This window comes from Schistocerca gregaria, chromosome 4, assembly GCF_023897955.1.
Source record: "Schistocerca gregaria isolate iqSchGreg1 chromosome 4, iqSchGreg1.2, whole genome shotgun sequence".
NCBI classification, from domain to species: Eukaryota; Metazoa; Arthropoda; class Insecta; order Orthoptera; family Acrididae; genus Schistocerca; species Schistocerca gregaria.
This window is the reverse complement of record NC_064923.1, coordinates 667,635,213-667,661,471: the sequence shown is the minus strand read 5'-3', so window position 1 is coordinate 667,661,471 and position 26,259 is coordinate 667,635,213. Positions and strand designations below refer to the sequence as shown.

At 41.5% G+C, this 26,259-nt stretch overlaps 1 protein-coding gene across 3 annotated transcripts in view; it reads left to right on the top strand.

Annotated features, from left to right (window-relative positions):
• The window catches only part of LOC126268182 (cell growth regulator with RING finger domain protein 1-like), a 357,652-nt gene that overhangs the window by 51,030 nt on the left and 280,363 nt on the right, over positions 1-26,259 (top strand). For 2 of the 3 annotated variants that reach the window (XM_049973786.1, XM_049973784.1), the window contains exon 2: positions 16,788-16,951. In XM_049973786.1, coding sequence (XP_049829743.1) covers positions 16,788-16,951 — 164 coding nt within the window. Of the gene's footprint in view, positions 1-4,687; positions 4,798-16,787; positions 16,952-26,259 lie in introns of those variants that run through there. The other variant, XM_049973785.1, reaches the window with a different exon arrangement.

The window sequence follows — 26,259 nt, the reverse complement described above, 5'->3', positions numbered from 1 at the left end:
TTTTATTTTTCCATTAAACGAATGATGTGGAAGCACATTTTATGAACACATGGTTACAAGGAAAGTCACCACGAAATTTTAGTATTTTTACTTATTTTTTCCTTTCGCTCTTTCACAGATTCTTGTATTAAAATTCTGATGTACAGGGTTTCTTCTTCGAAACGAATAAATTTTAACACAGATTTTGTTAAGGCCTCGTCGCTACTGCCGTGGAGGCCGAGTTGCCTCTGTTCCGGTAGGTCGAGTTTCCGAGTTCGTGAAACGGATTCTGGTGCAGTACACCGCTAAGGCAATTTCTCCCTGCTCCACAGCTATGCCCCAGGGTCAGGAAACAGGATAGGAGACCGAAGGTTCAATAACATTGCAACAAATTAGTATCAAAGTCACACAAATTAGTTAAAAAAAGTTTATTTTTTGCCTTGCGGAATAAGGAAGTCTGTTACACTGCTTCTAATACAACACAAAAAGGTCCCCCAGTGGCTAAGTGCAAATAATCGTAGGTGCACTTCACAGTGCATAGCAAATGCCATTTACAACAGGTTGTTCACTTGTAAGAGTTCACCAAACGACGTTTCAAGGCTGTCAGTCCTGGACGATGATCTGTCACCAGTCCGCCTCTCACCCTCGTCCCCCGGTAACTGAGTGGTCAGCGGGACAGACCGCCATCCTCAGGGATCGGGTTCGATCCCCGGCTGGGTCGGAGATTTTCTCCGCTCAGGGACTGTGTGTTGTGCTGTCATCATCATCATCATCATCATCATCATTTCATCCCCATCGACGCGCAAGTCGTCGAAGTGGCGTCAAATCGAAACACTTGCACCCGGTGAACGGTCTACCCGACGGGAGGACAGTCACGCGACATTTAAATCTGTTACCAAATGGGCGAGATCAGGTCTTCTGTCTTCCGAGTAGGCTTGTGTGCGTTGTCGTCTGGTCATTGGCTGATGGTACTCGGCCAGCAATTGGCCGAGGCTAAGTCGATATCTTCATCCTCACAAGGGAACCTCCCCATCGCACCCCCCTCAGATTTAGTTATAAGTTGGCACAGTGGATAGGCCTTGAAAAACTGAACACCGATCAATGAAGAAAACAGGAAGAAGTTGTGTGGAACTTTGAAAAAAATAAGAAAAAGGTACAAACTGAGTAGTCCGTGCGCAAGATGGCAACATCGAGGATAGTATAGGCTCAGGAGCGCCGTGGTTCCGTGGTTAGCGTGATCAGCTGCGGAACGAGAGGTCCTTGGTTCAAGTCGTCCCTCGAGTGAAAAGTTTAATTTTTTTATTTTCAGACAATTATCTGTCCGTCCGTCCGATGAGGTAACTGCGCCGTAGTATGGGGACGCTACACCTAAACGGAAAAATTTGAAAACGTGAAGAACTTAAGTTTTGACAGAGCACAGGGAAAACTGAGACTGTTGCATTCATTTGTTGCAGTTTGTGACACTCTTATGTTTTCATCACTTTTTTGGGAGTGATTGTCACATCCACGAGAAAACCTAAATCGGGCAAGGTGGAAGGATCTTTTTACCCATTCGCCAAGTGTACAAGTTAGGTAGGTCGACAACATATTCCTGTCATGTGACGCACATGCCGTAACCAGTATAGAATATATCAGACGTGTTTTCCTGTGGAGGAATCGGTTGACCTATGACCTTGCGATCAAATGTTTTCGGTTCCCATTGGAGAGCACGTCCTTTCGACTACTATTCGCACGGTTTTGTGGAGCGGTCGGAAAACACACTAAAATTATTACAGTGAACAGAGACGCCAATGAACGAACGGACAGATCATAACTTTGCGAAAATAAGGAAAGCAAACTTTTCACTCGAGGGAAGACTTGAACAAAGGGCATCTCGTTCCGCAGCTGCTGATGCTAACCACAGAACCGTGCTCACACTATCCTTGATGTTGCCTATCTTACTTATGGGCTACTCAATTTGTATATTTTGCTTATTTTTTTCATAGTTACATACAACTTCTTCCTGTTTTCTCGATTGATCTGTGTTCAGTTTTTCAAGGCCTATCCACTGTGCCAACTTACAACTAAATCTGAGGGAGGTGCGATGGGGAGGTTCCCTTGTGAAACTCGTGCACGTGGCGAGTCTCTATGGCACCGGCACCAGCTCGCATCTTTGCGCCTGTAGTGCTTTTTCCCTGGCTGTGTCTTGTTCGGACGACACAGCAGATTTAAAATGGACTAGTGCAAGAGAAAACTCATCAATAAGTAGCCATCGACTTGCCCATGAAATCCGCACTTCAAAGAATACAGTGTGCAGAACACTTGTGGAAAAGCGATTAGAACCTATCATTAACAACGTGAGCAGGGGATGAAGCAACTGAAGTTATAAATCCGTTCTGTGTTGCAAAGTCGATTTACTGGATAGTCATGTGGTTCTCTGAAGATAGTTATGTAATTTTAAAACTAATAACATGTTGTACACACAAACAGCAAAAATAAATACAGCCAGTCGGAGCATGACAGACATTTATATTTAGTTAAATACTAGCATCCGAGTAACGGTTTGTTCAACGATTTCCACAGCAGAGGTCGCTAACTGGCAATGGCAAGGAAAGCGTTTCTGAAGAAAAGAAATTTAACATCGAGTATAGATTTAAGTGTAAGGAAGTCGTTTCTGAAGGTATTTTGAGTGTAGCCATGTATGGAAGTGAAACATGGACGATAAATAGTTTGGACAAGAGAATAGAAGCTTTCGAAATGTGATGCTACAGAAGAATGCTGAAGATAAGGTGGATAGATCACGTAACTAATGGAGAGGTATTGAATAGGATTGGGGAGAAGTAGTTTGTGGCACAACTTGACTAGAAGAAGGGATAGGTTGGTAGGACATGTTTTGAGGCATCAAGGGATAACAAATTTAGCATTGGATGGCAATGTGGAGGGTAAAAATCGTAGAGGGAGACCAAGAGATGAATACACTAAACAGATTCACAAGGATGTAGGTTGCAGTAGGTACTGGGAGAAAAAGCAGCACAGGATAGAGTAGCTTGGAGAGTTGCATCAAACCAGTCTCAGGACTGAAGACCACAACAACAACAACAACAACAACAACAACATGGTTTGCGGGAAGAACGACTGTCTGAAAGCCTCCGTGCGCGCTCTAATCTCTCTAATTTTACATTCGTGATCTCCTCGGGAGATACAAGTAGGGGGGAGCAATATTTTCGATACCTTATCCAGAGACGCACCCTCTCGAAACCTGAACAGCAAGCTACACTGTGATGCAGAGCGCCTCTCTTGCAGAGTCTGCCACGTGAGTTTGCTAAATATCTCTGTAATGCTATCACGCTACCAAATAACCCTGTGACGAAACGCGCCGCTCTTCTTTGGATCTTCTCTACCTCCTCCATCAACCCGACCTGGTACGGATCCTACACTGAAGAGCAATAGGTCGAACGGGTGTTTTGTAAGCCACCTCCTTTATTGATGGACTACATTCTCTAAGGGCTCTCCCAATGAATCTCAACCTGGTACCCGCCTTACCAACAAATTATTTTATCTGATCATTCCACTTCAAATCGTTCCGTACGCAACTCCCAGATGTTTTACAGAAGTAACTGCTGCCAGTGTTTGTTCCGCTATCATATAATAATACAAGAAAGGATACCTCTTTCTATGTATTCGCAATACATACATTTGTCTATGTTAAGGGTCAGTTGCCACTCCCTGCACCAAGTGCCTATCCCTTGCTGATCTTCCTGCATTTCGCTGCAATTTTCTAATGCTGCAACTTCTCTGTATACTACAGCATCATCCGCGAAAAGCCGCATCGAACTTCCGACACTATCTAATAGGTCATTTATATATATTGTGAAAAGCAATGGTCTCCCTGTGGCACGCCAGATGTTACTTTAACGTGTGTAGAAGTCTCTCCATTGAGAGTAACATGCTGTGCTCTGTTTGCTAAAAACTCTTCAATCCAGCCACTCAGCTGGTCTGATATTCTGTAGGCTCTTACTTTATCAGGCGACAGTGCGAAACTGTATCGAACGCTTTCCGGAAATTAAGGAAAATGGCATCTGCCTGGGGGTACGTCTTCATTGATTCGGTGTTGCAGTGCCTGTGGTGTTAAGAAAGATGCAAAGTTCCTTCGAAGATTAATGCATCTCCGAAGGAACAGGCACTGCGGCGACTACAGCTGCTGCGAATACGAAGACCATTCAGCTGTTTAAGATAATAACAATGAACATTTGTAGCGGACAGAGACTTGAACCAGGATTTCCCGCTTAACGCGAACGGTCGCCTTAATGGCTTTGGATATCCGTGCACGACTCACGGCGAGAGCCAGAGCAAAACTGGACTTACCCGTGGGGGTATCCCAGCCAATGGTGACACTTGATGAACATTTCCGAACGTCAAGGACAGTGGAATGTCACTGCGGGTCTTCATGCGTGACTTACAACGGCTGGGTGCGAAGGGTACGTCCACGTCTGCGACGTGATGCGGGGCCCACGAAGGCTTCGAGCGCTGGTGTTAAATCTGTTGTCACAGGATGCTGCGTAGTTTTCTTGGGGTGTCTTTGAGATGATCTTCTCGCTTGTTTGATTTGGCTTGTGTTCCGCCGTATAAACAGCGACGGAGTGCTCTGTACCGCGATAACTGGTATTTGAGCCTGGCACAGCTTTGGCTATGAGGTTTCTCAGCTGTTTGCTTCAGTTCTCACTTGGGCCACGAAGCGAGACGAGCCGTCAGTTTGTCCTATCTCGCCCGTTCAGTTTCACAGAGAGCGAAGGAAATGTGTCCAAGGCGATGGTATATAAGGGATCCAATGCGACACAGGTTAGTGCTTAAGTCTTCTTTGTCTCACAAGGAGAGGCCACGACGTTGGGATCATAGATTACCTAAAACTTTGTAAATATTTAGTACGCCATTAAAAGAGCATAATGTGCAAGTAGCAAGGTGCCCTAGTCTCTCAATTCCGAGAAAATAGCAAGAGCCGGCACGGTAGCACAGCGTATTCATTCAGAGGGTTAGCTGCCCTCTGTAATAAAAAATTGAGTGACTGAATCAGCAATGAACTCGTACAGGTTGCATGGGACATCTGCCCCTAACAAATACAACGAACAAAATGAGATAAAAAAGTAGTTCGCGTGTGAACTATGTAAGACGAACGTGCATGAGGCGACGGTTCGTCCCCCTTTCGAACTTAATTTTTAATCTCTATTTTCATCGCGAGTCTTAATTTGTATTTGAGACGTAATATAATAACAAAGTCGACGTATATTTGCATGAAGTTTTAGTGAATTTCACATTATTCGGCTATTGACTGTTTAATTACACTTAATTATTAGAACAATCGTATTTATAACTATAGACAAGTAAATTTTCCTGAAAATGTATGCCTGTCGTGAAATCCCTTAGGCATGCAGACTGGTAAGGTACCCGGACCTACTTTGCACTTCCACGCTTCGGGCTGCAGACACAGATAAGGCCCCATTTTGCAGTTAACCTGCGTAGCGGAGAAACTTTGCTCATGTAACAAGAGCGAATAGTGTACGTGCAATTTTAATATCACAGAATTTACACTTGTACTACATAAATGAACTTAGGAGCGGAAATCCAAACGTTGCTTTATACATCTTGCTATTACGAAGCTCGAACGCTAATCCCTTTTCCAAATCTCATTTTGTTCGTTATTATTCGTTGCATTTGTTCGGTGCGGACGTCCCATGACAACCGTCAAAGTTCGTCGTTGATCCAGTCACTATTTTTTTTTTTTCTCAGACGTTATGTCTGGCCAAAAATAAGTGACGCGGACCTTGATCACGCGTGACTTCCTTTTAACTGTACGGTATATGTTACGTTGCATTTAGGAACTTTTGGGTAATTGAACATCTATCAATAATTACAGATTTCTGTAGTTGTATATATACATTTGGATGTAGCTGTATTGCGCTGATGTACTGGTGGATATTATGTGGTATGACTCCTGTAGTTGACAGTATAACTGGTATAATCTCAACTTTATCCTGATGCCACATGTCCTTGACTTCCTCAGCCAGTTGGATGTATTTTCAATTTTTTCTCCTGTTTTCTTCTGTATATTTGTTGTATTGGGTATGGATATTTCGATTAGTTGTGTTAATTTCTTCTTTTTATTGGTGAGTATGTCAGGTTTGGGGTCGACAGAAGCGTCCGATCCCACGCGTCGGCTTTGACCCGTGACGTAAGGGTGTTGTATGTGACGTCATGACGGCGCGGAGTTTGGTTTGTGAGTGTGGCGTGTTGTGGTTTGTTGTGCTCTCCCGTGGTATGTTCAGGGTTTTCGTTTGTGTGGTGTTATGGGCTCAGTTTGCTTTTGCTTATTATCCAGAATTGTTAGTGTCGGCTGTGTTTGTAGTGGAATTCGTTTCAGTGAGTTAACGGTTTTGTGTGAAGGTTAATTTAGTGTTAGCTGTACGTCGTGTGGTAATTTTAGTGAAATTAATCGGTTGTTTTTGTTGAGGGATGGATATGACGGATAAAATTAAGTGCGCAGATCAAGGGAAGTGTTCGATCCCAAGGTGTGGCTGTGTATGTTGGTGTTGGTATCGGGAGATATTTTTGATCTATATAGGCAAGGGAAGTGTTTGATCCTAATGTATTGCATCGGGAGCCGCTGTTGAGCTATATAGGTCAAGGGAAGTGTCCGATTCCAGTTGACATTGTGTTTAGTGGTATTTGGGGAGTTTTGTGATGTGGGTTATTTTCGTCGTTTTGTGTGGTTTTGTATGGGAGTGAGTGTCTAAATTTGTTTATATTTAGTTTGCTCCCACCCAAAATCACTCCATTTCCCGCGCTTGTCCCGTTAGTGTCATTACACTTTTTTCTAAAGTGTGTGTTTGGTTTTCGATGTATTTTCGTCCTCATAATGTGTATGTAACGACTTTATATGCGCCATATTGGAATCGGCGGTTTACTTTCGTTTCCGCCATATTTGTGACGTCATGGGTCAAAGCAGACGGGTGGGATCGGACGCTTCCGTATTTCCCAGGATTGTTACGTGGTGTTTTTATCTGTTATAATGTTTCTGTTTCCATATAATTTGTATTCATCATTCTCCAGTACATTTTGTGGTGCATACTTGTATGTGGGAACGTGTTGTTTTATTACTTTGTTGTATGGCAAGTTGTTGATGTATTAGTTTTGCTACATTATCATGTAGCATTGTGATCGTGGTATTGTGATCGTGTAAGTGTATTGAGTGCTTCTAGGTCTGTGTTACTCCATTTCACGACTCCAAATGAGAAGGTCAATATTGGTATAGCATAAGTATTTATAGCTTTTGTCTTGTTTCTTGCTGTCAATTATGTTTTCAGTATTTTTGTTTGTCTGTCTCTTATTTTTCTTTTGGTTATTTTTTAATATTTGTATTATCTATTCCTATTATGTCAGTATCCTAGATATTTATAGGGATCTGTTTTTTCCATCGCTTCTATGCTGTCGCTGTGGTTATCCAATATGTAATCTTCTTGTTTAGTGTGTTTTCCCTTGACTATGCTATTTTTCTTACATTAGTCTGTTCCAAAAGCCATATTTATATCATTGCTGAATATTTCTGTTATGTTTAGTAATTGAGTTGTTTTGTTGCTGCCAGTAGTTTTAGATCATCCATGTATAGCAAATGTGTGATTTTGTGTTGGTATGTTCCAGTAATATTGTATCCATAATTTGTATTATTTAGCATGTTGGATAGTGGGTTCAGAGCAAGGCAGAACCAGAAAGGATTCAATGAGTATCCTTGGTATATTCCATGCTTAATCTGTATTGGCTGTGATGTGATATTATTTGAATTAGTTTGGATTTTAAGTGTGGTTTTCCAAGTTTTCATTACTGTGTTTAGGAACTGCATCAATTTAGGATCTACTTTGTATATTTCCAGTATTTGTAGTTACAATGAGTGGGGTACACTATCAAAAGCTTTTTGGTAATCAATGTATGCGTAGTGTAGCGACCTTTTAGTTTTAGCTTGATATGTCACCTCTGCATCTATTATCGGTTGCTCTTTACATCCTCATGCTCCTTCGCAACAGCACTTTTGTTCTTCATTTATAACTTTGTTCTGTGTTGTATGTGTCATTAATTTCCGTATAATGACTGAAGTTAATACTTCGTATATTGTTGGTAGGCATGTTATGGGGTGATATTTAGCTGGGTTTGCTGTGTCTGCTTGATCTTTAGGTTTCAGATAAGTTATGCCATGTGTAAGTGTATCAGGGAATGTGTATGGGTCTGCAATGTAACTGTTAAATAATCTAGTTAATTTTGAGTGTGTTGAGGTTAACTTCTTTAGCCAGAAATTTGCTATTTTATCTTTCCCAGGGGCTTTCCAATTGTGCGTGAAATTAATTGCTCGGGTGACTTCATGTTGCAAAATTATCGCTTCAGGCATTTGTGGTATCACTTTGTTATGTCTGTTTCTGCTTGTATGTACTGTGCATGCCTGTTACATTGGCCGGGTTTGACCATATGTTGCTCCAAAAGTGTTCCATGTCTGTTATGTTTGGTGGATTGTCTGTTTTAATGTGTGTGGTATCTATTGTCTGGTAAAATTTCTTTTGGTTTGTGTTGAATGTTTGGTTTTGTTTCCTTCCATTTTGACTTTTTTGTCAAGTCGTTTGGCCAATGCTTGTAATTTCTGCTTTTCATCTAATTGCTCTATCGCTTCTTGTTGTGAGATTTTACTTAACCTTTCTCGTTTTTTGTTTGATATTTCATTTCTTATAAATTGTGTTAGCTGTCCGATGTCTTTTGTCAAAGGAGCACGAGGAGGTAAAGAGCAACTGATAATAGATGTAGAGGTGACATATCAAGATAAAACTAAAAAAATGTCTCGGAGCACTATGGGACTTAACATTTAAGGTCATCAGTCCCCTAGACTTAGAACTACTTAAACCTAAATAACCTAAGGACATCACACACATCAATGCCCGAGGCAGGATTCGAACCTGCGACCATAGCGGTCGCGCGGTTCCAGACTGAAGCACCTAGAACCGCTCGACCACACCGGCCGGCAAGCTAAAACTAAACAAAGGGGTCGTTACACTACGCATACATTGATTACCAAAAAGCTTTTGATAGTGTACCCCACTCATGGTTACTACAAATATTGGAAATACACAAAGTAGATCCTAAATTGATACATCTCCTAAACATAGCAATGAAAACTTGGAAAACCACACTTAAAATCCAAACTAATTCAAATATCACATCACAGCCAATACAGATTAAGCATGGAATATACCAAGGATACTGATTAAATCCTTTCTGGTTCTGCCTTGCTCTGAACCCACTATCCAACATGCTAAATAATACAAATTATGGATACAATATTACTGGAACATACCAACACAAAATCATACATTTGCTGTACATGGATGATCTAAAACTACTGGCAGCACCAAATCAACAACTCAACCAATTACTAAAGATAACAGAAGTATTCAGCAATGATACAAATATGGGTTTGGAACAGACAAATGTAAGAAAAATAGCATAGTCAACAAGAAGATTACATATTGGATAACCACAGCGACTGCATAGAAGTGATGGAAAAACAGATGCCTATAAATATCTAGGATACAGACAAAAATAGGAATAGATAATACAAATATTGAAGAACTAAAAGAAAATTATTGACAAAGACTAACAAAAATACTGAAAACAGAATTGACAGCAAGAAACAAGACAAAAGCTATAAATACTTATGCTATACCAATATTGACCTATTCATTTGTAGTGAAATGGAGAAACACAGAACTAGAAGCACTCAATACACTTGCACGATCACAATGCCACAAATATAGAATACATCACATACATTCAGCAACAGAAAGATTCACATTAAGCAGAAAGGAAGGAAGAAGGGTGATTTATCGATATAAAAAACCACAAATTATGGACAGGTAGACAAGTTAAGAAAATTCTTTATACAACGAGCAGAAACTAGCAAAATACACAAGCAATCACTCATTTAAATGCATCGGCTACACCATTGCAATTCCATAACCACTTCTACAATCCTTTAGATCACATAACATCAACAGATAAGAAGAAAGTAAATTGGAAAAAGAAAACACTACTTGGCAAGCACCCATATCGTCTAACACAGCCACACATTGATAAAGATGCATCCAACACTGGCTAAGAATAGGCAATATATACAGTGAGGTGGAAGGATTCATGATTGCAATACAGGATCAAACAATAAACACCAGATATTACAGCAAGCATACTATTAAAGATCCCAATACCACAACAGATAAATGCAGCCTTTGCAAACAAAAAATGGAAACAGTAGATCGTATCACAAGCGGATGTACAGTACTAGCAAATACAGAATACCCCAGAAGACATGACAATGTAGCAATAATAATACATAAACTACTTCCCATACAACATAAACTAATAAAACACGTTCCCACATACACGTATGCAGGACAGAATGTACTGGAGAATGATGGATACAAATTATACTGGAACAGAACCATTATAACAGATAAAACACCACCACATAACAAACCTGACATCATACTCACCAATAAAAATAACACAACTAATTGAAATATCCATACCAAATACAACAAATATACAGAAGAAAACAGAAAAATTGAAAAATACATCCAACTGGCTGAGGAAGTGAAGGGCATGTGGCATCAGGATGAAGTTGACATTGTGCCAATTATACTATTAATTACAAGAGTCATACCACACAATATCCACCAGTACATCAAAGCAATACAGCTACATGCAAACGTATACATTCTACGACAGAAATTGTAATTATTGATACATGTTCAATTACCCAAAAGTTCCTAAATGCAATGTAACATCTACCATACAGTTAAAAAGGAAGTCACGCTTCATAAAGGTCCGCGCCACTTCCATTTTTAACCAGACATAACGTCTGAGACAGGAAAGAAAATAATAATAATAATAATAATAATAATAATAATAATAATAATAATAATAATAATAATAATAATAATAATAATACTGTGTGCAGCACTACAGTAGCCCTCATGTAGTTACAGCTGTGTAGTGCTCTCAGTTAATTCATTCATCTGTTTCGAAGCAAGTAATCAATCAATTTATGGACTACTCTCAACAACTTGGGCAAGACATTATCTTCAGATATTTAGCATTTGTTACGTATATCTCTCTTTTATTATCAGCGACGTACGGGACAAAGCACAACTTGTGTGTGTAGTGGGCGAACAATGTGAGGAACCGATAACCTCCTCCTGCATTAATGCCACTAATTGAGAAAAAAAATTGTTAATAGTTTGTATAATCAATATTAGTGTTACAAATTTGTGATAATAATAATGATCTTTTGAAAATAATTTAGTTTCAGACTGAAACAGAATCGAATCGTCCAGTTGTTACCCGGAACCACTGCACTAGGCTAATATGGGACCGAACTTTCGAACAGGCACGTAAAATTCCACTTAAAAAAATCTTTTTTTTAAAGGGGAAACAAACCGACGCTTTCCGTCGCGACTGGGCTTCGCATGAAAGAAGTGATGAGCACTGCCTGTTATTTGTTTGGCTCATTCCAGCTACACAATGCAAAAACGAAACTGTTGGTATGTGCTGAAACACCGGACAAAATGCGCCTGACGACTCTTAGAAGACGCAAAGACACACCATGTATATAAAACCTTGTGTAAAACTGGTATGGCTGCACTCGGATCTTTGTTTATTAGGATAATTTGCTGCGTTCGTTGCCCTAGTCTCGCTCGTTTAGTCACTAGCTATAATAGAGCAACAACTTGTATTTTCAAGTACCGAGTCTGGTTGACAACTTCACTCCTTTGCACGTATTTAGACCACTGCCAGTTTCATTCAGGCGCTATGGGCAGCTGTCTCGGATGTGCTTGGTGTTAGCACGCCACGTATGCTCTGAAACGTCGTTGGCAACGGGCTGCTACTAACGCATCAGTTAATCCTAACGCATCAATTAATCCCGGTGCAACATCCCCTTAGAAAAATTAATGAATTACTGTGCTAATAAACCTCTTAAGCTATTTGATTTTCAAACAGCTGAGCAGAACTGAACGTACTTTGGCATTTCTCTCTTTACTTACTCTGATCAATACTAAACTGACACACAATATTTTTAGCGCAACGCAATCTGACTTTCAATAATCTCTACAAAAGAATGGCCCTGACTAACAATAACCTATACCTTTCATGAATCACTTACCTCACAAAAATCTTCGTTACTCGAACTACTGCAATACAGCGAGCGCCAATACTGCCAGCTAAATAAAAGATTCTAACTACTGAAAGTACTAACTACTGATAGGCATGGTTAGCTAATGAAAGATAGAGAACAAACACTGTATTTACTTTAATAGTGTTCAAAAGTCATTCATGACATCTAGTCTTACAAACTTCGTTTTTCTGACGCACACACGTCCAGATTGTCCGCTCTCAAAACTCTGCCATCTCTCTTCCGACATCCACCACTGCTGGCGGCTCACTCCAACTGCGCAACGCTGCGCGCTGTCCACATCCAGCTGCCCAACACTACGATAGCAAACATTCCAACAATGCAAACCAGCCACAGACTGCACACAGCACAATCCGCGGCTTTCATACATAGCGCTACGTGGCGTTACCAACATAAAAACCTAAACAGCCTACTTACACCAGCTTCGGCATCCGGTGCAACGTCCGTCCGTCGGTGAAACAAACTTAGAGAACATCTGGCTGCCGATAACTTATTAAAATGAATGTCGTACTCCAAGCGTTGGGGACTTTTTCGTTTAATCGGTTTCCATTCACACACATTGTGATACTCTTCAATTACGTAACTTCGCTGCCCCACAAATTTTGAGGATATGCCACTCTACTGGTCTTGTATTATTTTCTCATTGGAACACTCAGCTACATTTGCTTTCCTTAGCTTGTAACTCGGGTGTTTAGCTGATGTCCTAAGGCGGACAGCGACCGACATGAATAATCATTTTACTGTCGAGTAGTCGGTTATCCGCCCTTCTTATGAGATGAAAACTTAATTATGTTTCACTTATTCTCTCATGGCGTTTCTTCAGGTTTTCTTATGAGCACCAGCTGCTTCAGAACGGAGCACATTCTCTCGGCAGAACACCCATCCGAGGCAACTGACCATAATTACAGTTGACTAGATGTAATCTTCACACGATCAAATAGACAGATCGAAGCCCGAAAATATCGCTTGAATTATTATTATTATTATTATTATTATTATTATTCATCTTGCTACTAAGCTATTGAAGATAAGGAAGTATGCCTTTCAACGTTTTTTTGAACAAAATTGTCCCAGCAATCTGAAATATGTTCTTACAGTTGACATTGGACGAGATATTTAGCCGTCAAGACTCGCAAAAAGGAAACTTCTTGAGCCGACGTCATCTAAATGGCTGCCAACTTAAATCAGTATGACCTGTAAATGGACTATGGGTTTTGTCTAGCCCAGGCATATTAGCCCTATCCATCAGTAGTTGATATGTGACTAACACGTGGAATACGCACGGACACCATCTCATTTTTGTAAATAATTTTCCACAATTTCTGTTCCTGGTTCTAGGGGCTGTAGAGGGGACTTAGTAAAAACAGTTCTGATAAGAGTCCATGTCCAGAAATGTGCCGTTTGGATAAAAGTTTAAGTATCGGATCATTTTAAACTCCCTTGATTCACAGTACGCAGGCACTGGAGACAATGATCTCTGACGTGACTGTTTTTACCATATGGCGGAAGTAAAATCGGAAGATATTCTCGCTTCATTTTTTAACTGTTAAATGATCGTTCCAAATGACTCTCCCTTCCTGGCATTTCCACGCCTTACGGAGTCCGCTGTTTTCATAAACTGACAAATTTGTTTCAGATTTGTGGCCGTATGCTGCTCCTGTCTCTTGATCTGCCAGTTAACCTAAGGGAAAGGAATCATGTGCGCCATCTGTCTGTGAATCACGTAAACTTTGTCCTGTGTGTTGCCGTATTGTGACTGTTTGCATACAGTATTTCCTTAGGTGAATTTACTGGATCATCCCAGTATTCGCCTAAACAAGCGTGTACAACCTCCTAAAAAACATTATCTGGGCATGGTACCAGACCTGTGGTCGTTAATCCGCCACGCGGTTTCGGTCCGGGTACTCGGTCTGGCTCACCTTGGGTTGCAAGGTAGCCCATGTCATAGACTAGTGTGTTCACGATGTCAGATTCTTGTGTATCTGAATCGGTACATGAAGGGACAATTTATGTGCTAGTAGATTAACTCGGAAACAAAACATTTACTGTTCCAAAATCCGGTTTGTGATCACTGCGAACAGCCACAGGTACTTCATATGTTTAGCACCTGTCTGCTCATAAATGACTGAGGAACATACAAGACAGGTGCTCACTCAATGGTAATAACTCTTCAAAATAACGGACAAAGCCAGTTACGTCCACGGACAACGCTATGGTCACGTGATGCTCGTGGTGTGGATTGGGAGACGCGTACAATCGCCATAACTTATTGCTGTCCATATAACTGTTCATCCTGACTGTTCCTGATGTTATGCGGTCAATTGGTTTGCGTTCCACGCTGTCTGCACATAAACATGTAAACGTCACTACAGGGATTCAGTTCTAGGTTATGACATGGTCGATATGCCTACCACCCTTGGCGATGATGTGTCGCAGACGAATAGAGAAATTCTGCATGACCTGCTGAAGTGTCGAAACATAGGCGGAACATAGGCTGTCGATGACCTGCTGAATGGCTGTTTTGAGCTCGGCAATGGTTTTGGGGCTATTGCTCTACACGTTGTCTTTAATACAGCCCCACAAAAAGGAATCGCATATGTTCAGAGCCGTGAAATATGGCGGTCAATCGAGGCCGATGCCAGTCGCCTCTGGGTACCACAGAGCCAGAATGCGGTCCTCAAAGTGCTCCCGCAGGACATCTCTCCCCTGCTTCTATGGGGTAGAGTTCCGTCTTGCATGACTCACGTCTTGTCGCAATTAGGGTCACTTTCGATAACGGAGATGAAATCATCTTGAAAGGCCTTCACGTACCGTTCAGTAGCCACCATGCTATCAAGGAATATCTCACCGATTATTCCGTGACTCGGGAAATGCGGATTCCCAGTCCCTCAAATGCGCCAGTTTTGCTTGTTGACAAACCCCTCCAAATGAAAATGGCCGTCGACAATAAGGCACATGCGCATACTAAACCCCATCGTGCCCGGCTGCCAACCTTGCTCTTTCATCGTCGTAACGCAAACCGCTCAGAAGTTGTGCCGATTTTATTTCACATAATTCAATAATTGTCATCCTGTATAAACGTGCTGATGCCAGGCTTCACACCCAACTATGACTCGCTATAAAGCGGTCGTTCAGTTAACTGCGCCTTCGCCCCCCCCCCCCCCCTCCTCTCTCTCTCTCTCTCTCTCTCTCTCTCTCTCTCTCTCTCTCTCTCTCTCTCTCTCTCTCTCTCTCTCTCTCTCCCCCTTCTCCCCCCCCCCCCGTCTTAACCAAGACTCGGTTAAATTTATTCCCATTCTGCACCTATTCTGACGAGTATTTGGTTTCTAGGTAACTATAGTATTTGGAGATTATTGCTTGTGCTTGTACCTAGACTTGATCATTTTCAAAACGTGCTCACTTTCTCGAAAGAGAGTGCATAATCATAAAATTACATACTTGGACACTTGAGATTCTGCACTCCGTGACTGGCCACTGGCTGTCCTACTACCACCATGCCGTGCCATCTATATTGGTGCCGACTCATTATGACGTATTCACTAGTATCGTTCTGGGCATTGACACTGGCCACAGTCAACTCTAACTGCACGAGTTCTTGAGCCTGTTCCTTTCCCCTATGAAGGTTGGAAGAAAATTTCACCAGCCAGTCTGATCGAAGGAAATCAACTCATCATGTCTGGGGTATAACGCCGATCTTTAAAAAGAAAAGGGCCTGCCAGTTTGTGGGCGCTTATGCCACATTAGTTGCAGTGCGCGACTTTTTAACTGCATTATGTGGTATATGATCTAGACGGTAAGGTTAGACTTGCCTGGGTGTGAGAAGGGGGTGTTATACCCCTATACTAGTTGCCAATGTAGCGCGAGCAATTAAAGTATAGTGTTCTGAATACTGTGAGGACTTTCGCCTAAACAAATGGGGAGGGTATTTGTTTTACAATAACTGACTCAACCATTTGTTAGCGACCTTCCACTAATATTTATTGCTTGTCAGGTTCTCGTAACGTCTGGCTTCGCTTCTGAAACGAAATCTAATCTGAAAGAGTTTCTTGTATTATACACTCTGTGTGTGTGTGTGTGTGTGTGTGTGTGTGTGTGTGTGTGTGTGTGTGTGTGTGTGTGAGGGGGGGGGGCGGAGTGTTGTGTGTATCTAATTATCCCGATTGATACCGTAACTAATTAAACAGCCGCAGTTGTCGGAAGCAAACGACAAGCGACGAATATAAAATGTTCAAATGGTTCAGATGGCTCTAAGCACTATTGGATTTAAAATCTGAGGTCATCAGCCCCCTTGAAATGTCTGTGATAATTTCTGCTGAGGATTTGCAATTATTTACAAGTATGGTGGTCAGAATGTTGTACGAGTCGCCACATTGATCTCTGTAAAACAGCAGCGTTCATTGCGCCATTTATCCTAAAACGATAAAATTAACTACTTGAGTTTTTCAAAGTTTTGGTTAGTTTGACTAATAGATTATATAAAAGTTTCATGTGGATGGGAAAAGTTGGTGTATTGTCTTACCATGAATGTGATAGACGTTTTTATGCCCAACAGAAACATGACTATGTTCCGGCTGAACGGTGACGAGTTGATGTTCGGCACCTCAGTGCACCACATACAACAGCACATTCCTCAGATGAAGATGATGAAAGTGCATATACCCTTCACCTTCAAGCTGCTAGAGTCCACTAAGCCATCCTACTCTGGATCACCCACAGGTACGGCAGCGGTGCAAAACATATTGTCATTAATGTGTATAAAAGTCTGTTCTTTTTGTTACTGTTCTTGTCCTTTACCTAGGTTATTGCTCAAATTCTATAAACTTTAAGGATAAAAGTCTGCCAAAGTCTGTTGCGGTTTCTTAAGTTTCTATTTTCGGTATACATTGCGGAGCGAAAGATCCATCATCAAGGTTTCTAAGATCCACTTCAGGCTTTTCGCCACGACCTGGTGAAGCAGTCGCACCTGTCTATCGAGCGAATACGCTTCACTGCTGGTCCACTAGAATCTCTGCGTGTTCTGATTTCACTGCGGATATATCGTCAACAAATTCATTTATGAAAATATTGAAAATCAACAGGTCAGTATTGTCATACTTCAGTTTGTGGACAGGGTATGTGCAATGGAAATCAGGTAACTTAACGGAGCAGCACTGTAGCAGATTCTAGGAACAGGCTGGTGCTGTTGCTGTATCAGGTCGTGTCGAAAGGTCTCAGGTTAAACTTAGAACCCCTCACGTAAGAAGTAAAGATTTAAAAAAGAAATATCAAAATACAGTCAGTCCACGGACTTTCAGTCATAACACGTATGTTTCACTATGTTTCTGAAACCAAAGGAAAGTTATTTTGTAGCTTTAATAAACTACCATTCTATGAAATACGGCATTTCTTCTCCTGACCAAGAATAATTAACGTGGTATAATTACAAATAAGAGTAAGAATCACTCACTAGAGAAACAGTTATTTTTGATGCCTTCTTTGGTCTGCTTCGTTTTACATGTGAATGTGGAATGAAAGTTGTCGTATCTCAGTACATTTGATCGTGTCACGGTCAGGAACCTTTTCTCCGGCGATACTCATACGTTGACTGATGTAAAGTAACCAGAATTACGTGAAATTCTTAGGCAAGGCGCTGGAGTTTTTCACGTTAGTCATCGCTGGCCTCTTAGACTGCCAAATGACTTTCAAGAAGGTGTGAACGGTGAACACACTATTAGTTTCATTTTGGCAGCCAACCAAACTTTCAGTTTACATTTGAAAATGAAGTGCAATAATTACACATTAGTACGACTGAAATACACTGATAACCCGACTCAACCGACAAAATTTCGGTGGTTGTTCAGGAACATCTTCGGAGTATTTTGATGTGAGGGACACAGAATAATTCCAGAATGTTCCTTCTAAATTTACGAACGACACGTAGGGCATCATCAGGTTATTTATCTTAGTATGATGGCCGATGCCGTGCGAAGTCGTTAGCAGCACGGTTGTGGCGGTAGCGGAACAGTATTTATATATTTTGCATTGTCAAGCTAATACGAATTCGCACGCGAGAAGATAGTAATTGTGGTTATTGCTACGGTGTATTTGTTTACGGTACGTGAATGTTAAGCGTCAGACAATTCGCTGGTGTAACACACGTGATAGTAAGACGAATTGCATTTTCATATTTCACGAGTTGACGCTATTATGCATACTTCAAAAACAATGAATCTGATATTAGTAACTGTGCCATGTGGTACATACGTTGTTGTTGATGCGCAAATACCAACGCAAACTTGATGTGTACTGACTTCTTCCGACCGGCCTACATCCAGCGGGACTCGAAGAAATGTTGTCATCGCCAAATGGATTACGCACTCGTCAGAAGGCTATAAAGGTTCTACCTTAGTATTAACGGGCTGGACACAATTTCACTGCCGCTACCTCCTTAGTGCTAACGACTTCGCACGACGTCATTCATCATGCTAAGATAAATAACCTGGCGAAGCCCTACCCGGGCGAGACAAGTTTTTCCTAAGTTAAAAAACATTCGGCGACCTATGACTGGTTGTTTTATGTCTATAATATTCAGTCACCAAAACGTACAACAGAAAACTCAGGATAGTAAAACAACCCCCATGTACGTAAGTTACGTTGGTTGCCGCCGCTGCGAGAAAAGCTGAGCATAGCGTCGTTGCGCCGGTCTTCCATTGCATTCAGTAAATCTGTACACGCGGTTCATGTATGTCATATCATCAGTAAACCTATTCATACGGCTGTGTATTACTGTTAATGCCCAACGAACACTGCCAGAGTGAGAAACCCGAAACAAAACCGAATAGTACTGAATGGAAACTTTAGGTCGAATAGTAAAGCTGGCATTACTATTGTCAAAGCAAGTGAAAGAAAGGATCTAATTTGTTTCTAAACAAGACACACAACGCATATGTTGGCATTTACGCTGTTATGCAGGTATTTTCAGTGCAATACATGTAAAAGATAAATGGGTGGAAGAAATCAAACGAAAAGCAATTACTCTGAAACGGGCTGACGGCGAACACGAGTCCCTTACACTAACACTAAGAAAATACCACTGAACAACCTCCAAAGTTTTTGTCGGTGGATTTTGGTTTCACCCTGAATAGGTTTTAAATAGCCACCGACATAAAATGCCTTAACCGAAGTTTTATATTTAGATTTATAGGATCTTCTGTTAGGACGATGGTGGCCAAACTAAAACGCCTGAAAAAGTTTACACGTCCGACAGGAATTAAGCTACCGTGGTTAATGAACAGGTGATGTGTTCGTGTAGTCTCTTTGTGGGTTTAACTGAACTACTTCACACACGATGCGCATGATCACTTTATCTTATTGAAGGTATACTGTCACCTTCTCGTGTTTTCTTGATACAATTAACTTCCTCTGCAGTACCACTAATTTTGCCTCAAGACTTCGTTTCCAATTGTAGAGGGTCGATGGCTGTAAGAGAGCTCACATCTATGCCAACTCACTACGAAGTGACTGACGTAACTGCCCTTTAAAAGAACTCTCCTGTATTTGGTTGTCATATTTAGGATTTACAATGTTAGGTGACAAGTATCTTACTACTCTCAAGGGAAACTCTCCCCGTCGCAGCCCCCTCAGGTTTAGTGTTAGGATGGCCCAATCGATAACCCGTCAAAAACGGGACACAGATAAAACATGAAAACAGGGTGCAGTGAACTGTGAAAAAAGAAGCAAAATAGAAACAGCGGACAGTCAAAGCTCAAGTTTTGCAACATCGAGCAAATTGGAATGGCCACGGTGCCGTGGTTATGTGATTTTGGTGTTGGACTGCCAACAAGGAGATCCGCATTCAAATCTCCCTTATGTTACATTTTTTTCCATAAAGCAGAAAGTTATGAACTGTCAGTCACTGATGTCTGTAATTCTTTCTTTTGCTACCGGCTTTATCCCGCATTGTGAACAGTGTCGGCATGTTTAAGTACGGATTTGGCATGGTGAATTTTGAGGGGTGGCCAGATGACCTTCTGCCCCCACCCCATACCCCCAGGGACGGAATTAGTGGATCCCAGCTGTCTGCTTCTAGTGTGAATCGTGAAATAGTTGAATGTGTTTCAAAGGTCTGAGAGTCGTGTAACTGAGGCGGGACGTGGGGACTAGCCCCGTATTCACCTAGTAGGCTGTGGAAAACCGCCTAAAAACCACAACCGGGCTGGCCGGCACAACGGCCGTCGTCGTTAATCCGCCGGGCGGATTCGATCGGGGGCCGGCGCGCCTACCAGAGTCCAGGAAGCAGCGCGTTAGCGCTCTCGGCTATCCTGGCGGGTCACTGATGTCTGTAATCTGTGTTCAAATTTCGGCCTGTGTCGTGATGTAAAGTCTATTCGCAACAGCGAGGTGTAAGGAAAGGACATCCAGATGTACGTGCCTCCTCTTTGTTCTATACAAGTGCCACATGTTATGACCCTTAAGTTCCGCATTGGAAGTTTTAACTCGTGAATACCTTTGTTCTAACATAGTTCACACTCGTTTGTTGTTTCCATTTGTGGGAAGTCTAGGCAACATCTCGCCTGCTCTCACTGTTCATCACGTATACTTGCGACGGTAATACAGCCTTACCACATGACTCATGTTCTGCAACCAATGTATGATACGACGATTGCCAAGACTACAGGAGGAGAACAGACACCTCAGTGACCGGACGGAAAGTTCGTAATTTTGCGAGGAACTAGGGAGGTTCGAACACGGGTCTCCCGCTTCGCAGTGCAACACCGTGACCAAGCAGCCTCGACGGCGTGGTTCTCACAGTTCGCCCATGTTGTACGTCTTGAGCTTGGACCGTTCACTGTTCCTATTGTTTGTTTCCTCCTTTCTTCACAGTACAGTACACCTTGCTGTTTTCACGCTTGATCTGTGTTCGGATGGACGGCCTATCCTGAAGGGGTGGGGAGGGGGGGGGGGGCGGGTGTGCAATGGGGAGTTTCGAGTTTCCCTCGTATCTTAAGTGAATCTCAAAACAGCACACAAAGGAACGACGTCTCTACAGTGTTCTACCAGTTTTTTTTTCTGGATGTACATTTTGTCAGCAGAGGTGCTTCCTCTATGCCTAAGCCTGTTAAACTCACAGAAAAACCATTTTATTCAAGATATTGTAAAAGACTGCCATTGACGTAGAAGCAGCGCTATGCGCTGTCCACCTTAATTTCGAGGCACGTGTGGCAGTTCTGAGGAACGACAGTTTTATATTCGCCACCCTGTTCCGCTTACAGGAACATGGAAAATACTTCTGAAACACGTCGCGATAGCTGTCGCAAACTCAGTAAAAGGCTGGAGTCGAGACTTCTGTAATGTTGACAAAGTGGTGAAAGTTCGTCATTTATTACTACTCAGAGCGCAGACAAAGACTTCATCACTGGTAAATACTTAAATGGAAAAAGTAGCACTTAAATGGAAAAAGTAGCACTTAAATGGAAAAAGTAGCACTTAAATGGAAAAAGTAGCACTTAAATGGAAAAAGTAGCACTTAAATGGAAAAAGTAGCACTTAAATGGAAAAAGTAGCACTTAAATGGAAAAATAGAGATCAGTCACAGGGAAATATACCATTATATATAATGGCAATTGTTTCATCTTCTTGAAAGGCGTTATTGGAAACCGTAATTCGGGGGAGGGTTGCCGCGAGGTTGAGTGGGACGAACTTCGTGTCGCCACAACCACCGAGTATCGAACCGGGTTCCCGCTTTTGAGTTTGAGACTGACCTCTCTGCTTCAAAGGCAAGGTCTAAGTACCGAAAGTCCAATGACGATTGCGTAATGATCCTGTATTGTTAAAAGTTAAATGGAGCTTTAATCAGCCAGGGGGTGATACGAAAAACAGTGATCTGTTCGCTATGTTCTTCATGGTAGCGGTATCCTCTTGCGTGCCTCAGATTTGCACCTAATGGCTAGTTCTCCAGGAATTACATAAAGTCCGAAAATTAGTGAGAATCTGAATTTCTGATGTGCACAAAGTATTACCAGAAGTGAAAGTTGATAGTACCAGAAGTGAAAGTTGATAGAACTGCTGGAAAATATAATTTCGACAATCGGTTAAGAAATTTTACTACCACGCTACCTGTAAGGTTGTTAAGTTTTTAATACCGTGTGTTTCAAGATTGTTCAGAAGCACTGACGGAAGACGGCAGTCATCTAACGCATCGTTTTTAATTAAGAATAAATTATTTCAAATGTTTTCCTTGCATTTATATTCTGTGTTTTCCTGGTTCGTTTTCAGTTGGTGGAGCATAAGGTCAGGATAAATTTCGGCACTTCCCTTTTTTTTCTGTCTTTGTCTTACGAACTTCTTCAGGTTGGCCCTATGCCAGGAACTGCTTCTTAATGTCGTCCTTGCACGCGGATTTGAGCTATAAATTTTTATCTGTTTTTTATGCCAACGATCTCTCGTGGGTTGCAAATATCACATTCATAATCATCGTTCGCAGATAAACATGAGGCCCCTCTCAATCAGAGAACGTGATTCAGCAGGCAGTATGTCCTTGAACAACACAGACAAAAAGCTGTTTTGCAGAGCTCCTGTGCAAATGTGTCGATGTTCTTGGTGCTGGAATGAGGCGGCCAAAAATATGAAGTCATTTATTATCCCTCAGTCTTCAACCATCCGCTCAGACCGTGACGCACATTAAACGTATTACGACATCGCTCAGTTTTTTACTGTTGAGTCAACAGACTTTTGACGCTCAGATTTATTATTATTCACAGAGCGGGGTATCAATTTACATAATCTTTCTAGCTGGCGGGCAGAAAAGTATTAAATTTGAGCAAGCGCATGAAACAAGACTTTTACAGCGTCAACATTCATTACCTTGGTGTTTTTTGTTTTTAGGAGAAAAACTCTTTCAGAGGTGAGAAACTTGAAGTTTTTAAGATTATCGTTTTCAAGGCTTTACGAAAAGCGAGCGGCACAGTCTTTAAGGAGCTGAACTCCTTAGCGAGACGAGCGGGTTTTAAGTCCCAGGCCTGCTACCGGACTTTCTTTCCCGTGATGTCCCGAATGACTTGAAGCAAATTAAGAAATACTTCCCACAACAAAGAGAGCGGCTAATTTCCTTTCCATCCTGTCCAATCGCAGAACGTAGTAAATTATCACAGTTTCTAATGACAAGAGTATCTTTGGGGCTGTTGTTCTTCCTTCTGCTAACAAACTTTGAAACTGAACCTAATGTTGTGTACTTTTTGGAACTCATCAGACACGCTGTGTTAGAACCTCTCATAATGTTTTAGTAAATGCATATCAGTTCTTAAAATTTAAGTTTTAGATCGCTCCTTCTACACAAGCCCACTTCCCAACTGCACTGCGTAACGTTTACAATTAAAGTTAGCCTCAGAGCGCATGCATATAAATAAGAGAACCGGACAGAAAGCTATATATTGCCTAGATCAGTGTGTCCTAGATGAAGGTGGATGTTTCTGAAATAGGTTTAAGAAAAGAATCTATCATGACCTCGTTACTGCTTAGTTAAAGAACGCCGAAGTGAATTATCCTACGTAATGGATTTTACGTTTCTAGCATTAGTAGACTTACAGAAAGCTTTTGACAATGTTGACTGGAATACTCTTTCAAAATCTGAAGTTCGCAAGAGTAAAAGGGAGCGAAGGGCTAATTAAAATTTGTACAGAAAGCAGATGGCAGTTGTAAGTCGAGGGACATGAAAGGGAAACAGTGGTTGGTAAGGGAGTGAGACAGGGTTGTAGCGTATGCCCGATGTTATTCAATCTGTATAATGAGCAAGCAGTAAAGGAAAAAAAAGAAAAATACGGAGTAGGTATTAAAATCCATGGAGAAGAAATAAAAACTTTGAGGTTCGCCGATGACATTGTAATTCTGTCAGACAGCAAAGGACTTGGAAGAGCAGTTGAACGGAATGGACAGTGTCTTGAAAGGAGGATATAAGATGAACATCAACAAAAGCAAAACGAGGATAATGGAATGTAGTCGAATTATGTCGAGTGATGCTGAGAGAATTAGATTAGGAAATGAGACACTTAAAGTAGTAAAGGAGTTTTGCTATTTGGGAAGCAAAATAACTGATGATGGTCGAAGTAGAGCAGATATAAAATGTTGACTGGCAATGGAAATGAAAGCGTTTCTGAAGAAGAGGAATTTGTTAACATCGAGTATAGATTTAAGTGTAAGGAAGTCGTTTCTGAAGGTATTTGGAGTGTAGCCATGTATGGAAGTGAAACATGAACGATAAATAGTTGAGGCAAGAAGAGAATATAAGCTTTCGAAATGTGATGCTACAGAAGAATGCTGAAGATAAGATGGGTAGATCATGTAACTAATGAGAAAGTATTGAATCGGATTGGGGAGGAGAGAAGTTTGTGGCACAACTTGACCAGAAGAAGGGATCGGTTGGTAGGACATGTTCTGAGGCCTCAGGGGATCACCATTTTAGTATTGGAGGGCAGCGTGGAGGTTAAAAGTCGTAGACCAAGGGATGAATACACTAAGCAGATTCAGAAGGATGTAGGTTGCAGTAGGTACTGGGAGATGAAGAAGTTTGCTCAGGATAGAGTAGCATGGAGAGCTGCATCAAACCAGTGTCTGGACTAACAACGACAACATGGATTTTATCAATTGGGGGTGCCCATTCAGCCAGCTCAACAGTGAATTGCCATTTATGACGATACGAACGTAAACACAGCACAACAACCAGTCCCTGAGTGGATAAAATCTCCGAACCATCCGGTAATCGAACCCGGGCCTCTTCAGTTGGACGGCCCGTGCGGTTGTAGGTGCTTCAGTCTGGAACCGCGTGACCGCTACGGTCGCAGGTTCGAATCCTGCCTGGGGCATTGACGTGTGTGATGTCCTTAGGTTAGTTACGTTTAAGTAGTTCTAAATTCTAGGCGATTGATGACCTCAGATGTAAATTCCCGTAGTGCTCAGAGCCATTTGAACCTCTTCAGTTGCCAATCCACCGCGCTGACCACTCAGCCACAAAGACGGACTGCGTTATAGACTTCTTGGTAGAGCTAAGAATGAGCCGCAGGACCAGACGATTCTGCGCCTACTATTGTCCAAACGTACCCCATGGGGAAGAGGCCCCTTGAGGAAAACGAATAATGCTTAGTATCTTAAATGCGAAAATTTTAGGTTAGGCTTTACTGTGACTGTTATTGACATTAAATGAAACGAGTTTACTGTTACCAGTCACTGTTTTTTGGTTGGATGTGTAGGATGCTTATACTTGGGTTGTTAACATGGTGTTTTGTTTCATGCAGGTGGGTGGCCCTTGCTGATGTGTGGTATTTTTTGTATTTAGTGCTGCCATGTGTTCTTTGAATTTAACCTCAAATGATCTGCCTGCCTGGCGTATGTAGAAGCAGTCACAGTCAAAACATTCAATTTTGTGTACACCTGGGTGATAGTGGGTTTCGTGTGCTGATGTTGTGTGGTATCTTCTGCCCAGTCTTGTTGTTATGCATTTTCGTTCGAACACATTGGCAATCTGATATGAAATGATACCTAGAAAGGGGATCGTATGGAAGATGTTATTTTCTTTTTGTTTTTGTGATGTAATGGCTTTGCCACTTTTGTTTTAGGGTATCTACTATGGAGCTGTTATAACCATTTGTAATAGCTGTTGGTTTCATTATTTCAATGTCTTGTTCATCTTTGTCTTCAAAGAGTGGTAGTTGATTAGCTGTATTGATCATGTACCGGAATGCTGCCGTTTTATGGGCTCTGGGGAGGGAAGAGGAGTTGTCGATTGTAGTATGTGCTGTGGTAGAGTTCCAATAACTTGAAATCTGATTTGTTATTTTTTATTTTAATGGTAATGTCTAAAAAACCTTCCAACATCATCTGTTTGATGTTCAACTGTGAATTTTATGTTTTCATGGGAGTTGTTGAACAACTGGTTCCTCACTGATGTCATCTTTAGTGCCTTTAATTAAAATTATATCATATACGTATCTGTAGTAGATGATATTTTTGAGGTGGTGGTGATTGGAATTCAGGATTTTGTCTCCTAAGTTACT